An 18,622-nucleotide genomic window follows, 5' to 3' on the forward strand; every position below is an offset into this window, starting at 1 on the left:
CTCTCAATCACCGAAAATGCCTCCGGCCTCCATATTATTCCTGTTGGGAACTCCTTTGCTGAAATAGCACTCAGTTCCACCTTGAGACTGATCCTGCCAAAATACCAGGCCTAATCAGTATGTTGGCCATCATTTCTTCTAGTCTGCTGCAATTAGTCATTAAATGGAACACAATCACACTGTTCTGCACAGGAGGTGGAGGAGCTGTTAAAAGCAACGAAACAAACAAACAAAAAAAAGGGGGGGGAGTCTTGTTTTATGAAATCCATATAATCAGATTTTCCAAGCGTTTTTCATCATCACAATGAAATAGACATCGGTGTCGATGGAAGCGCTGACGCCTGCATAATAGTTCATGAATTCATCTGTTGTGACCTGAAGTGGAGAAATTTGAGAGAGAGAGAAAGAACAGCTCAATTTATTGCAGAAAATACATGTTACTCTGTGCAAGGAACTGGAGGGGAAACAGCTTCCTATGCAACGAGTATCACATTTCTAATCTTCAGAAGGAGCCTACCTGAAAAGGAAAAGTGAAGCGATGATTATTATAAATAGGCATGTGGTTTCACTGAAACCCTGAAAACAGAGAACTGAACATGTGAGAAGAGATTCCTCAAAAGCCATTACTGAGCCCTTTCTCACCCCCACCTCCAGCCAGCAAATGAGTGCTGCTAGTCATGAATATGTGCCCATGGGTCAGCTCCAGGTTTAAGGGCCCCATTGCAACCAGCCCTCTGTGGGTCGCTTCCTACCTAGGTGGGCCCTGAGAAAGTTGCTCTGCCGACACAACACAAAGGCAACAGACTCAGAGATGGTCTCAAGGACCAGCAGAGGGCCCTTTCAAGGGTCTGGGAAGAGCACTTGCATGCTTGCATGCAGAAGGTTCCAAGTTTCTTCCCTGGCATCTCCAAGATAGGATTGAGAGAGACTCCTGCCTACAACCTTGGAGAAGCTGCTGCCAGTCTGTGTAGGTAATACTGAGCTAGATGGACCAATGGTCTGACTCAGTATAAGGCAGCTTCCTATGTCTCTATGTCCTTGGGCCCTCAAGAGCAACCCAACAATGCCACCTTCTGAGGCTGGTCTTCTTTACCACACAGATACACATTGCGAGAGACAACGATCCATTACCTTCAGTGAGAGTGCCAATACTTTAGGGAAAAGAGATAGTCTTGCAGTAATGAGCATCTTCAATTGTCCCCTTTGCTAAGCAGGGTCCACCCTGGTTTGCATTTGGATGGGTGACTACACACAAGTGCTATCTCCTGAAAGGTATTTCCCTTAGGGGTTGGGGCTGTGGCTCGTGCAAGAGCACCTGATTGCATGCAGAAGGCCCCAGATTCACTCCCTGGCATTTCCAGATAATCATCACTTCACTGGGAAAGACTCCTGCCTGAAACCTCGGAGAGCCACTGCCAGTCAGTGTAGACAATACTGACCAATGGTGATGAACCAATGGAGTGGCTCAGTGTAAGGCAGCTTCTTATGTAGGCTTGTCTGTACTTCCCATTGAATAATCCACCTGTGTCACTCCTTCTTAAGAGCTCTGGCACACCTTCTACACTTACTGTACTAGAACCATGAGGAACCAGCATATTGGAGGGAAACAGGTAGAATCACAGAATGCTAGAGCTAGAAAGTACCTCGGATGTCTTCAAGTTCAACCCCCTGCTCAGAGTAGGAAACTGCTCCAGCATCCCTGGGAGATGGCCGCCCATGCCCAGACTCTGTTTGGAAACCTCCCGTGAAGGAGAGCCCCCCCAATGCATGAGGCAGATGGTTCCACTGTTGAGCAGCTCTTATGGGTGCAAAATGTTACACTGGGATCTATATGTTTCTCGCAGATAAGATCCATAAGCACAATACTTCAGTCCTCCCAACATGGGTTTTCAGGTTTCTCCTGCAAAACCCAATCGGATTTTGTCCCGTTTTGAAAATCCAGGATAAGATCCAACCAAAGCTATGAATTTTGCATCTAACCTTTATCATCACAGATTGAAGCCAGTGCAGAATTTTCAAAAGAAAGAATGAATATCTGGGAATATGTGTTTGTCCATGAGCATGTTTTCGCTAAGTGGTCACAGAGGAACTTGTTTGGGTGAAGAACAAATAAATATTTCCAGCTCAACTCTTTCCAGATTTAGGGTACAATTGATTCTTCTGGAACAGGAGTAACTTGCAATCCAAGGCCCTAGGACAGAGGTTCTCAAACTTGGATCTTCTGATGTTGTTGGACTACTACAGCTCCAATCTTCCTGGGAATGATCGGAGTGGTAGTCAAACATCAAATCCGTAATTTGAACTCTTTATTGGCTTTTAGGAGAGCCCTTAAAACTTATCTGTTTGGCCTGGCCTTCCAGGGTTTTTAAACTGTTGTAAAGGGTTTTTAATGTTGTAACCTTGTTTTTCAGAGTTTTAAAATTGTTTTCATTGTTTCATTGTTGTTTTATGATGTTTTTATAATCTCTGTTTTAATTGTTAATTGATTTTAATTGTTTTGTTTCAACTGTAAACTGCCCTGGAGTTTACAAAAGTTTTGGAGTTTCCAAAACTGCCATTTTGGAGGGGTGCTATAGAAATTGAATGAATGAATGAATGAATGAATGAAACAGATAAAATCATAGTATAAAACAAAACAAAAAAGTGGAAGGACAGCAGACAAATGCCAAATTCCCAGGAAAAGCAGTGGTTAAAAGCTTTCCCCAGCAGCAGGGTTTTCACTGGCCCCATAAAAACTGGTGGCTAACAAATATTCCATGACAGAAGAAAGACAGGATGTAAATGTGCTAACTAAAAACTGTGAGCTATTTCACTTACCTGTCCATCTTTGTCATAAGGAGAATCAAAGTTATCTAGAAAAGTTCTGAACACTTGATCTTCCGTCCATTCTCCATTCTGGTACTTGGGGTGATGTTTGACATTGTAGACTCCCTGTAGGTCCTCAATGGTGATAATGCCATCCCCAGTCTTGTCTAGCTTTCGAAAGGCTTGCAAAATTACTTCTTTTCTTGCATTAGACATAGGTGGCTAAAAAAAATGGTAATTAGTGGCAGCAGGGGGGAAATGGGTGCATACAAGGGACAAAGCGTGTTTTGGGGAGGCAAGCTTCAGCCCTCATGTTAGATTTCTGAAAGAAAAACAACTGCATTGTACACTAATGCTCCCTTTCTAAACAGATACAGAGGTGAGTCACCGTGAGCCCATGGGGCAGTGGCAGCCCATCTAGGAGAGACAAGGGGGGCGGAAAACAAGCCACAGATGCAGTTTGTTCCCACTTTTCTCACCATGCCCTGACTATCTCCCTCTGCTGCATTTACCCCAGGTGTGCTGTTACCAGAACTGCCCCAGAGTGCTGGCCAGATGCGCCAACTGGACTTTTGGGGAATTAGCTTGGCTAGAGGGAGCAGTTTGGTTCCACTATCACTTTGATCACGTTTTGTGTTTTGGAAAAGATAAGGAGGCAGAGGTACAGTTCAAAAGTTTTATGAAGGGTAAAATGGGGTACAGAAGACAGAAGTTGCGTTAGGTGAGCCAAATTGTGGATTTAGAATGGGTCAGGAAATGCATCGCTTATCTATGTGACTCCCAAAGAGTGCTCCACTGTGATCTCTTGTGAACGGGAGGATTCCTCCTTGATTCACCTTGTGAAATGAGTCTACTTGTTGGCTGGGGCCATCTTTTATTATTATTTATTATTATTATTATTATTATTATTATTATTATTATTATTATTATTTTACATTTTATATCCCATTCTTCCTCCAAGGAGCCCAGAGCGGTGTACTACATACTTAAGTTTCTCCTCACAACAACCCTGTGAAGTAGGTTAGGCTGAGAGAGAAGCGACTGGCCCAGAGTCACCCAGCTAGTCTCATGGCTGAATGGGGATTTGAACTCGGGTCTCCCCCGGTCCTAGTTCAGCACTCTAACTACTACAGGGTGGGGGCATCCCATTCACTATTCTGACCTTGAGGCACATTGCCCCACGCTTTGCTCATGCTGAGCAACCAGCTGTGGGTCTTGCCAAACCCAAGCAGGTGAAAAGTTCACCATAGAGACTATGATCTCATAATCTCAGGCTGTATAGCCTTCCAGAGTAATATAGATGGAGGGGTGCTCTCTGGGCTACCTCGAAATCTGGCTGTCTGGCAACAATGTGGGCTGGTCTCCCAGTCTCCCACCCCAGCGATGGACCAACCCATGTGTCCTTCATGCAGCAGTGGGTTTAATGCAGCAGTGATTAATGCAGCAGAGATTAATGCAGCAGTGGGTCAAGACCGGGGAGAGCATGGCAGCCAGGATGGGGCAAGAAGAGTGGGAATGAGTCACACCTCATTTACCATCCTCCCTTGCCCTACCCAGATTGGCCGCCACTGCCAAGATACACACACACATATATATATATGGCTGACATCCTGACTAAGGACATGAGGACACAGTGAGAACCGGCAACTGGAGGTTTCCTCATTTCCTCAGCATGTGCGTACAGGGGAGTGTGGGAGTGATTTGGCTGATCTTCCTTGCCTATGAAAGTGCTCTATGTCTTCCAAAAATACATCCCTGAGGGCTGTGCAGCCCTCTGGGACATTTTTTTGCAGGGCACAAAGCACTTCCATAGGCTGCCCTCAGGGACATATTTTTGGGAAGTGCAGAGCACTTCCAGAGGCAGGGAAGATCAGTGAAAACCACTCCCCCTTCCCACACATGCACACTGTGGAAGTGGTGAAGCCTCCAGCGGTCTTAAGTGTAGCTTCTCTCTTTCTTGGTCAAGATGGTTGCCATCTATATTTATACATATGATAATAAAGAAAAGCAATCTGAGGATTTTAAAATATATATTTCTTTCAAGTTACACAGGGATCTAGCAATGAGCGGCAGCAGGGGGGAGCTACCTGTTTAGGGGTCTTGCCCCCCTCACCCCTGCTCTGCACCACCTAGGATTCTCAGCTGCTGTCTTTTCAGGCATACCTACAGAGATGCTTCCTTTTAATTTTTTTTAATAGAACAGCAGCTTCAGTTGGAGCAGTTAAAGTCTCCCTGTGCACTGTGGCCCCAGTGGCTCCTATTTTTAAGAAAGTTCAAGAAGAAGGAAACACAGTGGGCAGGATCTAGACTAAGTTAGGAAGCACCACTGAAATCAATGAGGCAAGTTAGTCATGATTAACTTAAGCTCCTTGGATTTCAGTGGGACCTAACTTAGCCAGAATCCTGCCCAAGGATTTATTTCTCATTTTGTGTCGTTTGGCCAGAGTGGACTTATTAACACAATAAATCATGAATGTTGCCTTTCCCTGTAACTTTTTCATTTCACCACATGAGGGAGCCTTTAGATTAATAATTAAATATAACCAAAGGAGGATTGGAGAAAAACAACGGCATATTGTAAGGTGTTTCCCAGATTTGATTCATTATATATTTCATAAACATATCTTTTCCTTGCACTTATTACATACTATGGTAGTTTAATTGTGTTCAGGTGAGTGGGGAGCTCCCATTCAATAACAATAATTTTTGTCCAAGAAGGCTCTTCTGTACTGATAGCTCTTGAATATGACTAGTCTATGCCACTGAGACATAGGAAATATTTTTTGTGGGGAAGGTCATGGGTGTAGAAGCTTACTCTTAATGTTAGGAGAAATTCATCAAAATCAATGGTTCCACTCCCATCTTTATCAAAGATCTTGAAAACCCTTTCAGCTTCTTCTTTCTCAATCAACACAGCATAATCATTGAGACCTTTGAGAAACTCTTTGAAATCGATAGTTCTGCTGTTGTCATCATCCATGATGCGAAAGACCCTGAAGAAAAAGAAGGGCAGCTGTGAAGAAAAGAATAATGAAATAAAAGAGAGAAAAGGGACCAGATCTGGGACAGAGACATTCCTGGGACCAGTGCTCTTTAACTTGTTCATAAATGATATAAAAGTTGGAGTAAGCAGCCAAGTGGCCAGATTTGCAGATGACACTAAACTATTTAGTGTAGTGAAATCCAAAACTGATTGTGAGGAGCTCCAAAAGGACCTCTCCAAACTGGGTGAGTGGGAGACAAAATAGCAAATGTGGTTCAGTGCAATCAAGTGTAAAGAGATGTATATTGAGGCCAAAAAAAACCCCATGTTCACATATACACTGATGGGGTCTGAGCTGTCAGTGACTGGCCAGGAGAGAGATCTCCTGCACCTTTTCCAGTTCTACAATGTCCTTTTTAAGTTACGATGACCAGAACGGTTTGCAGTACTCCAAATGTGGCCGCACCATAGATTTGTATAAGGGCATTATAATATTAGCAGTTTTATTTTCAATCCCCTTCCAATCCCCTTTTCAATTCCCCTAGCATGGAATTGGCCTTTTTCACAGTTGACACTTTCAACAAGCTGTCCACTATGACTGCTACTACTATGAATATTTATATACTGCTCTTCAACCAAAGCTCACAAAGCGGTTTACATAGAAAAATAAACAATACATAAATAAAATGGTCCCCTATATTATTTATTTTTCCATGTAAAAGTTTGAGAACCATTGCTTTATACAGACACCTTTTCCAGAGTAACTGAGCAAAGAGACAGCTTGTAAAGTGGTGATTCTCTTATATTTAGTAGGGGAGAGGAGCAACTGGCCCCATCCAGCCCCAGCACAGCATCCCTCCAGTGGCTATTGCTGGTATCTCAGACTTGGACCTCAAGGTGCTGTTGAACTACAACTCCTATCACCCCCAGCCAGAATCCAAAGGGATGATGGGAGTTATAGCCCAACAACATCTTGGGGGCCCAAGTTTGATAATCCCAGTGTAAAGAAAGACTCGTTTGGAAAGCAACGGCTGTGGAGTCTGATTTTTTGAGAAGTTCGAGTCTGATTTTGGGGAAGAACCTGGAACGCATAAGCCAGGCAGAATATTAGAAGCCCCTTTTAGAGTGTGAGGGCATCCCTCTGAGACCCTGACGAAGCCTACTGCTGACTCCTAGGAAAGCTTGGCTCTCCTCCAACGACCTTCAGCTGTGCATGGAACTGGTGGGGTGGTGCCTCGAAGGTGGGGGGGGATACCTTTATGGGTGGGGAGGGTGCTCTTAGCCCTCCCGCCGCATTTCCCCCACCAGGGCTGCACTTTAAAAGGATCCGGTGGGGCGGCAGCGTACCTCCCTGTGACCGGAAGTACCCGGTGCGCGTGTGCATGTTGGGCATGTCCATGTGGACGACACGCTTGCTGGGCCTGCGTGCGCCGTGCACACGTGCGCTGCGGACTTCTGGTCACTTCCGGTCTGACGAGGCAACAGGGCAGCAGGGAGGTACGCTGCCACCACACCGGATCCTTTTAAAGTGCAGCACCAGCAGGAGAAACATGGCGAGAGGGATAAGAGCACCCTTCCCTGCTCTTAAAAATACACACACACCCGCCTTTGAACCAGCCAAACCACTGGTCTTTCGAACCTGTTCGCAGGCCCATAAAAGGGCCTCCAAACAGGCCCGTGCACTTCCCAATACAGAAACCAAATACTTCAAAGACCCGACAATTCTCCAGCAATCTCCCCCCCAAAGGAAGCCAGAGTCCGTGTTAGCCTTGCACCCTTGAGACGCCTCACTGCTCAGTGTAGGTCGGGTGGCCAGCACTGCGTCGGCAGAAACTGGGACACGGACTCTGGGGGCGGGCAGGGGCATGGCCACCTAGGGGCCAGGCTTGTTTTTTTGTTTAACTTTTAGAGCTGCTGCTCAGCAGCGGCAGGGTGGGATGGCGGCAAGAGCACAGCTCTCCCACCTCCCAAACTATGAAGGGAATGGCTGCTCTCTGGGGCAGGGGCCAGGGCTGGCTGGAGCGGGCGGCACGCTGGCGAGTGGCGGCAGGTGTGCGCTGCTGCTGAAAGGAAGCCTGGACTCTGAGAGCATTTACCGCCACGGCTGCCAGCCCCTCACTAAGTCTGACTTGAGGAGCCGGGAGGGGAGGAGCCGGGAGGGAGGGAGGGTGAAAAGCTCCCTTCCTCGGCCCTGTCTGCCTCCAAATGAGGCAGACGGGTCGGTTTCAGGCTTCTGCGCATGCACGCGCGTCTGCCATCCTGCTCCGCCGCTGCCGAGTGTCAAAAAGCGGGAGAAATGGAATCCCGAATGGGACGAGCATTTCCCCACTGAAAGTCGAGACATCCCGCACAGTGCAGGACAGTTGGCAACCCTAGGTGTAGGGTACTCAACGATCCCTAAATGCAGGTCTTTCAATCCTCCAGTGACTTTGCCCCACAGCCCCTATCAAAACCTCTCTCCCCCTAGTACAATCTTCAATGATACCCCTAACTGAGGCCAGTGGGAGTCCTGACTTCTTCCTTGGGCTCTCTTTCCGTTTATTTCAGTTTGCAGATTAAATGGGAAATCTTTCAAGTTACATAGGAACATAGGAAGCTGCCATCTACTGAGTCAGACCATAGGTCCATCTCGCTCAGTATTGTCTACCCAGACTGGCAGCAGCTTCTCCAAGGTTGCAGGCAGGAATCTCTCTCAGCCCTATCTTGGATATGCTGCCAGGGAGGGAACATGGAACCTTCCGCTGTTCCCAGAGCGGCTCCGTCCCCGGAGGGGAATATCTTACAGTGCTCACAGTTCTAGTCTCCCATTCATATGCAACCAGGGCAGATCCTGCTTAGCTAAGGGGATAAGTCATGCTTGCTACCACAAGATCAGCTCTCCTCTCTTACTTTTGACTCAGCCTGTTAAATTCATAGTCTCTGAAGTGTGTTCATCTGTGAAAAGGGCCCCTATAACCTGTAACAGAATCAGATAGGTATTTTCTTGACCTAGGAAGGGCTCACCAAATCAGCATTTGAAGACCAATAGGGCAAGGAAAATGAAGCATCTGTTGCAGCTTTCAAGCAATGCTGGTTTTGCTTCAGCTATCTCCTGGCTCGCAGGCCACAGGCTGGATTAATAATTTACCTCATAAACTCATTTAATGAGTTCACCCTGGTGCCTCACGTTGAGGCTGTGGCCAGGAGCACTTTTTACTTGTTGCGATTGATTCAACAGCTCTGCCCGTTCCTTAAGGAGAATGACCAGAAAACAGTTGTACACCATCTGGTAACCTCTAGGTTGTACTACTGCAATGCGCTCTATGTAAGGCTGCCTTTGTACGGAAACGTCAGTTAGTTCAAAATGCGGCATCCAGATTGGTCTCTGAGGTATCCTGGAGAGATCACATTATTCCTGTTCTTAAACAGTTGGTCTGGTTTTCTCTCTTCTTTTCTCTACAAGATCCAAACTGCTCATTAAGATCATTAGGAGGGGGTCCGTTTTTGTGTGCCACCAGTTCATCTGGTGACAACCTGGGATTGGGCTTTCTCAGTTGTCGCCCCCCCGGTTGTGGAACACGCTCCCTGTGGATATAAGAGGATTATCTTATACTAGCTGACCTGGCGCAGAGCATCTGCATCCCTAGTTCTCCCTGTCTCCCCACCATCCCTTCAGCCATTCTCCCTCCTCCCTTTAGCCCTAGCTCATTCTCCCCCCCTTCAGCTCAGTTCATTCTCCCTCAATGGCTGGCCCGGCCGCTGCTTCCTCTCGCCACCCAGTGGCTGGTTGTTTTCCCTCGCTGGCTGCTCGCCTTCCTCTCCCCCTCCCATTGCTCATGAAATCCCACAAGCGCTGCCACGCATGGGAGTAGCAACAAGTACGCCTTAGAGAAATATAGAGAGAGAGATCCTTAGACCCATCTTTTTAGCCTGGCTTTTAATTATATCTAGTTTTAATTTTAATCTCGTTTAAACCTTTTTATTTTAATTGTTTATTATGTCTTTTTTATTTTAATGTAAACCACCCTCAGCCACTTTAGGAAGAGTGGCATATATATTTAATAACTGATTGAATGAATGAATCTTACCTGCCAAGGCCTTTGATGCCCGCAGACCCCCTTGCTAAACACTGAAGCCGAAGCCTCTCAATTGGATCTGTGGTCTTGGAAAGGTTTCTCTTCGCCTGGATTGCCATCTCCCGGTCATGCCTTGCTGTACCAGCCATCTAGAAGGAGAAGTCTTGTCAGCCCATATTTGAAACCGCAGAGCAGGGATATATTGACCACTGGTTACAAAATGTTTCTGATAGGAAGAGAATATTCCAAACCTGTTGAGGTTTGAAAAGCTTGAAGAGGAAGGTTTACTGACCCCCTAGGAACTAGCCTTCTGAGGATGGCTAGAGATGCCAACTGACCAGATAAACTACCCCAGCCTGCTTCTGAGCCTTTAATGGCTGCAGCATTTCTTCATAAACCAGCAGTTGATCAATTTCATGGAAATAAGCAGCAATCCAAAAATACTGGTATCTAAAAGCCTTCGGTTTAAGATAAGAGTTAATATGCTTTAAATTTACAGCCATGCTCTACAAAGCATAGAAATTGCCAGTTAAGGTACCCAACTTCCATGCCGTATAAGCTGTCAAGTGTACAAAATCTTTACAGTGTGAAAATATTGTCTCGTATTTTATGCTGGCTTTACAAATTAGGCTCCATGCGCCCACACTTAACCTTGGTCGTTCTGTTCCAGATTGGGCTTGTGGCTGGGGGATGCATCCAGATAGAAATTGAATGGGTGCAGCTTACCCAATCATTTGATAGAGATGCCCTGGATGAATTTCTGCCTGGTGCAAGGCACGTTTCTTCCCCAAAATGCCACCTATCTAGTAACTATCCAGCCAGAAAGTCATCCAAGGATTGTGTCACTTAAAGTAAAGTGTGCCATCAAGTTGGTTTTGACTCCTGGTGTCCACAGAGCCCTGTGGTTGTCATTGGTAGAATATAGGAGGGGTTTACCATTGCCTCCTCCCGCTCAGTGTGAGATGATGCCTTTCAGCACCTTCCTATATCGCTGCTGCCTGATAGGGGTGTGCATGGAACTGTCTGGCCTGGTTCAGTTCGAGACCGGAGTGGCCTTGAACAGAACCGGGCCTGTTCGGTCCGGCCCCCCATTGAACACCCCCCCGGTCCGGTCCCGGACCGGTCCATGAACTTTATTAAAAAAAAAAAATTAAAGTGAAGGAAGTACCTGTAGCCCCTTCGGGGGGCTTGCTGAAGCTGTGGGTGTGGGTGTGTCCGTGCGGGTTCCCTCTCCCCCCGCCGGCCTTCCTCATCACCGCCGTGGCCGGGTAAGTGAAGCGTTTTTGGCCCTTTCGGGCCTCCATAAGAGCGAGCGGCTGCCGTGTCCTCGCAGAGGGCATTTGCGCATGCGCGGCAGCTGCCAAAATGGCGACTGCTTGCTCTTACGGAGGCCCCAAAGGGCCAAAAACGCTTCACTTACCCGGCTGCAGCAGTGATGAGGAAGGCCGGTGGGGGGAGAGGGAACCTGTGTGGACACACACTCACCCGCGGCTTCAGCAAGCCCTCCGAAGGGGCTACAGGTACTTCCTTCACTTTACAATTTTTTTTAAAAGTTCACGGACCTGCTGGACCGGACCCGGCAGTCCGGTTCTGGTCTGGCGGAACCTGGGTGGGGTGGTGGTGGTTCGGTTCAACCACGAACTCCCGGACCCCCGGACTGGACTGCCAGACCAGTCCACACATCCCTACTGCCCCATATAGGAGTTTCCCATAGTCTGTGAAACATACCAGCGGAGATTCAAACTGGCAAGCTCTGGCTTGCTAGTCAAGTCATTTCCCCACTGCACCATTAGGTGGCTGCTGCCACCTACTGACTGTCGGCAAATGAGCAGGCAGATTGGAGAGATGGCTTCAATATTGTAACCGATAGAATGCTCAGGACTCATAATGGTAGAATGCTGAAACAACGCATCCTGTCTATGCTGGCACTACCATGCCAGTATAACATCTACAATTCAACCTGTTAAAGGCAGAAGAGCAGTAGCAGCAGCAGTAGTAGTAGTTGTAAGGTAAAGGTAAAGTGTGCCATCAAGTCGATTTCGACTCCTGGTGCCCACAGAGTCCTGTGGTTGTCTTTGGTGGAGTACAGGAGGGGTTTAGCATTGTCTCCTCCTATGCAGTATGAGACGATGCCTTTCAGCATCTTCCTATATTGCTGCTGCCCGATATAGTACCAGCGGGGATTCAAACTGGCAACTTTCTGCTTGTTAGTCAAGCATTTCCCTGCTGTGCCATTAGGTAGTAGTGGCTGTAGCTTTTCTCAAATCTGTGTGTGTAGAACGATGCTGTTCTTTACTGGGCAGGGGGAGGGATAATAGGATTTTCAGGTGTAGTCCTCCCACATCAAGATATACCTTAGCAAAATAACCCTGAATGGATATAAAGTGTATTCTAAGACCACAAACCTTATATCTTGGAGTTAGTTAAAAAGGAACTTTTCTTCAAGGTGTGTGCTTATTACAACTCAAGAATGCACTCATAGCATGGTACACTATTTCACTAACTGCCAGCAGTGATATGCAAGTACTTCTTTTAAAACAGCTTATCAATGGATGATTAGAAATGTTTTTGCAATGGATAGTATCAGTACAAAAGGTTATCATGTAAAATCAGAATTTCAAGCTTTCCTTAGAAGGAAATGCAAACCTCCTAATGCCAAAAATACAATATGAATCTGTTAGGCATTAAATGGTATATCAATTTTTGCTCTTTGTGATCCAAATACCAGCAAAGGAACTCAGAGCACATTTTGGAAACTCTGTACAAATCTGTCACCAAGTTTCATCTGAATGTTCAGAATGGACGGTGCAACTGTGATCTATCTCTGGCTATAGCCATTTTTAGCCTACTTTCCAGTAGGCTTATGAGATCACCCGGCATTCTGTGTGTGTGTGTCCATCCGTGTGTGTCCATCCGTGTGTGTGTCCATCTGTCTGTCGCCCCGCTATTAACTTCACAGCTCCTGGACCAATATGAACCAAATTGGGTACAGTTGTAGGGACACATAGGGACACCTCAACAGCGTAGTTTGTGATGATATCATCTTCCCTGATCCAAGATGGCAGACATGTAAACTTTTTAGGTGCATGTGGGCTACCTTGTGAACCACCAAACCAATTTGAACCAAATTTGCTACAGCTGTAGGGACACATAGGGGTGCCCAAATGGTGTGGTGTGTGTTAATATTAGACAATATTGTATTAGATAATATTGTAGACAAGACAAAACACCCATTTTCCAGATCCAAAAGTTTTGTATACAAAACAAAATGTCCCTGTTTCGGCTACAAAACGTTTTGGTGTTTTGGACCTCCATTTTGTTGTGATCACTGAGTCAGTCTCCATTTTGTGTTTGACATCTCTTTGAATTTCCCACCCTTCCAGCCTTCTGATCGGTGACCTAAATCATGGGCTGACCTGCTGACAATTCCCTCCTTGTTCAGCATTGGCTCTTTTGCTTCTTGCCACTCTTTACTGACCCCACATTGGCCAGGGGAAGGATTGCTAACCCATGGGGTGCTGGGTTCTGTTGATTCTGTGGTGTTCTGAGTGTAGATTTTCTGGTAGCATATGAGAGTGGATTCTTGTTTTTCACTGAAAATCTCATATGCTACCAGAGAATCTACAATGAACACCTCAGAAACAACAAAACCCAGTACCCCACGGGCTTGTGGGTATGGGGTTGGTTGGCACCCTATGTGCACTACACAACCCCTCACTCTGGGCAACCCCAGTGCCCCCCAAGTGGAATTATGGGGCTGCTGAAATCTAAACCTCCATTATTCCCTATGGGAGAAATCTTAGACACGTAAACTTCATCAAATCAGAAAAGATCAGCCCTTTGCCCAATTTTTTTGAAATAATTCTGGAAGTTTCCTTGCCCCCATTGGGCACTACCACCCACCACACTCCGCTCTGGATCATCCCTTTCCCCTTGATTTGAAGCGATACATTTGCTGGAATCTCCATTATTCCCTATGGGAAAATTCTTAAAGATGTGTACACTTTAAAAATTCACAAAAAATCAGCCCTTTGCCTAATTCCTTTTAAATTTGGCTTGTAGCTTCCACCCATTGGACACTACCACCACCACCCACTCTTTTTGCCCTGGGACCCTTTTTAAAAATCCAAATCGATTCGGATTCGGAAAATTCGTCTACAAAACAAAACAGGGCTGATTCAGATTCAGAAAATTTGGGTACAAAACAAAATGGGGGTGTTTTGATTCGGATACAAATCGAAACAAGAAAATTCCAAAATGCACACTCCTACTGATTAGTTCTTACTAGATCAACTTGTTTTACATCAGGCCCTCTCCCATTTTCTACCATTTTTATTTTTATTTTTCAAATAATAAATGTTTCTTTAAAGACTTTTAAAAAGTTGTCAGAGATGGGGAGGCTCTTATTTCAGCAGGAAATGCATTCCAGAGTCTCGGGGTGGCAACAGAGAAGGCCTGTACCTGTGTAGCCACCAGATGAGCTGGTGAACTGCAGATGAACCTCTCCAGATGATCTCAATGGGGCTCATAGTGAAGACGACGTCCTCAGGGGCGTAACTACCATTAGGCAAGGGGAGGCGGCTGCCTGGGGGCCCCCACGCCTCGAGGGGGCCCCCAAAGGCAAGTCAAATGTGAAGTGAGTGTGTGTGTATCAGCAAGGGGCCCATTTTAAAATTTTGTCTCTGGGCCCACTCCAGCCTCGTTATGCCCCTGGACGTCCTCTTACATGGTCCTAAGCTGTTTAGGACCATAGTGCTAAATATTGTATAGGACCATAGACCTATAACAAGAGCTTTATTTATATGGCTGCCCCGTAACAAATCGTTCTCTGGGTGGCTCCCAGAGTAAAGCAAGAAAACCACAATAAAATCAGAGTTTGACATTTCTACAAAGGATCCTCTGGAGCTCCCTGATAATGTCAGATGTGATTTTTCACTCTGGATGGAAACAGGGAGTGGCTAACCATTGCTGAGCATCTGAACTAGCACTGTGGACTGCAGTTACGTATTGTATGAACTATGGGGTACCAGTCTACATTCAGCTTCTTATAACTGCAAACTCCCAGGGCTGCCCCCACTTATGTGGGGCAGCGAGGCAGTCACCTCAGGTGGTGGATGCAGTGGAACAGCGGGCACCACCACTCACCTCCCACCACCACAGCTGCCATCCCACCTTCCTGCTGTGCACCACCTTTGCCCTTTTCCATCACGCCCCTTTGTGGCACAATCTATGTGGATGTTGCCTGCCAGCCGCCAGCACCACCCCCACCACCCCCACTTCATTTCCATACTCCTCCTCCTTCCAGAAGCAGGCATGTGGGCCTGACTACTGCATCAGTGGCAGCACAGTGGAGACTGTAGCACAGCCCCCCTTTTCTCATTGCACACCTTTCAAAGCAGGCAAGATGCCCAAACACCTTATGTACTCTCCCGTTCCATGACCAGTTTCCCCAGTAGATCTTCTAGGCCACGGATGGGCAGATGTAGGCCAGGTGCTGATGGGGCTGTTCTTACGTTCTAACCCCCTTCAGACAAGCAGCTTCTCATCTGGTGCAGCCAAACCAGTGAACCAGCCTCACTCTGCGATGAATCCAGCCTCACTCTGTGATTAAACTAACAGCCCTCCAAAGGTCAAGTGCTCTTTGGATCTATGGAGAACCAGAATTCACATCTGTACTTCCTCCTATCTATCATATTTATAATGACGACCACCCCCCGCAAATATTATTAATCTTAAATGAAAATGCAGAATTGGAGGAAGGGGAGAGTCTTTTTTCATCACCCCATTAAATATTCTTGCATACATTCTACTGCTCCTGCCAGTGCTTCTGAAAAATATGCCCTAAGAGGTAAGCCTGATCACAGATGCGGCAGACATCACAAACTGGTCCTTCTCCAGTCACCCCAGCTTTATTTTCTACCACATATCCATTCCCACCTAAGAAAAAAAGGTGTATATAAACAAATCCAGTGTGAACCATTTCCCCCAGAGAGAGGTGTGTGTGTGTGTGTGAGAGAGAGAGAGAGAGAATGCGTCATAAGCAACTTTTAAGCCTTCAGGATCATGCACTACTTTGCCACCAGCAATTTTCTAGATGAATTGCTTTTGAAAGAGAAGTCTATGGCTGGCTTTAGAAGTGGAGGGTGGGTGGAAAGCTGTCCGATATTAGAATGAATGAGAGAGTAGCCTTCCTGACCCAATCAATAGGAAAAAAGAAAATAAAATCCTTTACCTTTAATCTGCTACCTGTTGCTTCTACCTGAAACTACGGACGCTGCCTTGTTCACTTTGGGGAAAGTGGGCTTGTCTCCTCCCACCCCTGGCCCACACCTTTCTCCTCTGATTGGACGGCTTGAGTTAATTGATGCAGAAACATGAAAGGCTGTGAGGGCTGACTGGAGGGCTCAAGTGCCCATCCATCTCAGCTTTCTTGTTTACATATCTCTGCCCTGCCTGGAGTTTACCACCCTGTTTCCAAGGAGACGTGTGAAAGGCCTAGCACAACCTGTTAGAGATTTTGTTGCTTCTGTGGTGATGTGCGATGCTCTCTCTCTCTGCCCTTCCCTTTCACTTTGGGTTTGCTTTATTCAGGTAGAAACCTCTTCAAGGAAACCCAAGAAGTGAAGCAGTGTAAGAGCAGTGGATTCTTAAGGGCCAATATCAGGAACAAATGTGCAAGAATATAGTAATTTGAATTTTATATATATATCTCCTTTATATTTGCAAAGGACATAATTTGCATATATTAAGGCACATTTCAAAATGCTTATATGCAAATTATCCATCTAAATCTCCAGACACTTCTTGCTTGAAGACATGTCTGTGCTCCAAATTGCAAAACTTTATTTTAGCACGGTTTCTCCTAGTAGTGGTGAAAACCTCCTAAGAGAATCTCAACAGTCTCAACAATGCTCTGTAATTAAATAATAGGTATCCAGAGCAAACACTACTTTTCAAAGAACAACCCCCCCATGCTTTTATGTCGGATTAATGCTGGCCAGCACACATGACCAGGTCCTGATATCTCTGCAGGACATCCCAGCATCCTTTAATCTCATGAGGGGGTGTTCATCTGAATTGCCCCTCTGCACATGGTCCCAAGACCTATTTAGACTGGGATATTATATTATTATTATTATTATTATTATTATTATTATTAATTCTTGTTTACACAGTCAGACAGGTGTTATTGACTGGTTTGTTTTATCCAGACATCGAGTCCTTCCTGGGATGGCTGAATTTTATTGTCAATGTTGTTACTGTTATAGGTATCGTTAATTAATTAATTATTATTAATTATTATTATTATAAAAATTATTATTATTATTATTATTATTAAATTTATATCCCGCTCTTCCTCCAAGAAGCCCAGAGCGGTGTACTACATACTTCAGTTTCTCCTCACAACAACCCTGTGAAGTAGGCTAGGCTGAGAGAGAAGTGACTGGCCCAGAGTCACCCAGCAAGTTTCATGACTGAATGGGGATTTGAACTCGGGTCTCCCCCGTCCTAGTCCAGCACTCTAACCACTACACCACGCTGGCTCTCTTATACACACACACACACACACACACACACACACAAACACTTACTTTTCTCTCATCCAGTATCAATGCAGAGATGTTTCTCCTTCCTCTCTCCAGTTTCTTTCTTGTTCCTTCGTCTTGGGCAGGACCTGTTCATCCTATGCCACACCCACATATGCAAAACCCAGTGTATAGGGGTTACCTACACTTCCAGTGCATGTATGTGTGTGCTATAAGGAATCAGGATCATGCCCACTGCCCCCCTCCCCACCCATGCCTTCAGATGAAGATCTGAGCAAAACCTATACATATACCAGGCTATGCATGTTGGCCCTGTACAGTTGGTGATTCTGCCTAGTGCAGGTTTCCAGACCATATGAATGCTTGACTAACAAGCAGAAGGCTGCCAATTTGAATCCCCACTGGTACTATACTGAGCAGCAGCGATATAGGAAGATGCTGAAAGGCATCAGCTCATACTGTGTGGGAGGAGGCAATGGTAAACCCCTCCTGTATTCTACCACAGAAAACCACAGGGCTCTGTGGCTGCCAGGAGTAGAAATCAACTTGACAGCACACTTTACCTTTTTACCTGCCTGCATTCTATACCTGTGATGCTCCTGTGGCAAAACAATTTAAGCATTATCCCACCTGCACAGGAGCTGCTCAAGGAAACACAGCTTCCATGCAGCTAAGGTAGCATCTCAAGAACCCCAAAGTTCTGTTCCAGTCTATATTATTTGCGTTTATTACATTTATATCCTGCCTTCCTTCCCAGGCGCCCAGGACAGCATAAAGGATTATATCCCCCCTGCCCCGGCCCTGATGTTATCCTCACAACTCTGCGAGGTAGATTAGGTTGAGAAAGCATGATCGATTTAAGATCACACAGGGAGCTTCATGCTTGAGAGGAGGTTTGGACCCAGATCTCCCTAGTCCAAATCTGCTGGTCCAATGGATCACATTTGGTGCAGAAAAGAATTTCTCACCCATGTTGATAGGGAGTTGTCCCCATGCCAGCCTCCTCTGCAGCATGTAGCATGGCATTCCTTGAATAAAGCAAAGTTGTGCCGTTGAATCAGTATTGACTCCTGGCGACCACAGAGCCCTGTGGTTGTCTTTGGTAGAATACCGGAGGAGTTTACCATTGCCATCTCCTGCACAGTATGAGATGATGCCTTTCAGCATCTTCCTATATCACTGCTGCCCGATATAAGTGTTTCCTATAGTCTGCGAAACATACCAGTGGGGAT

The 18,622-nt window shown here is 46.0% G+C and overlaps 1 protein-coding gene across 1 annotated transcript; it reads right to left on the bottom strand.

The window, feature by feature from the left end:
* Window positions 1-239: 239 nt before the first annotated feature.
* On the bottom strand, window positions 240-16,294 carry CAPSL (calcyphosine like). The gene is made up of 5 exons (XM_053288445.1): window positions 16,076-16,294; window positions 9,856-9,992; window positions 5,621-5,798; window positions 2,818-3,027; window positions 240-375 (listed from the first exon to the last, which is right to left on the bottom strand). Exons 2-5 carry the CDS (start codon window positions 9,990-9,992, stop codon window positions 274-276), a joined length of 627 nt encoding a protein of 208 aa, XP_053144420.1. The 5' UTR covers window positions 16,076-16,294; the 3' UTR covers window positions 240-273.
* Window positions 16,295-18,622: the final 2,328 nt, after the last annotated feature.

Source organism: Hemicordylus capensis, chromosome 2, assembly GCF_027244095.1.
Source record: "Hemicordylus capensis ecotype Gifberg chromosome 2, rHemCap1.1.pri, whole genome shotgun sequence".
Classification (NCBI taxonomy): domain Eukaryota; kingdom Metazoa; phylum Chordata; class Lepidosauria; order Squamata; family Cordylidae; genus Hemicordylus; species Hemicordylus capensis.

Bases quoted from the DNA above. Each gene is read 5' to 3' on its own strand.
- CAPSL (XM_053288445.1), bottom strand. From the start codon at position 9,992: ATGGCTGGTACAGCAAGGCATGACCGGGAGATGGCAATCCAGGCGAAG. The intron at 3,028-5,620 runs GTAAGCTTCTAC...CATTTTTTTTAG, and splicing joins AATTTCTCCTAACATTAAGA to CCACCTATGTCTAATGCAAG. The intron at 376-2,817 runs GTAAGTGAAATA...TCTCCACTTCAG, and splicing joins CTTATGACAAAGATGGACAG to GTCACAACAGATGAATTCAT.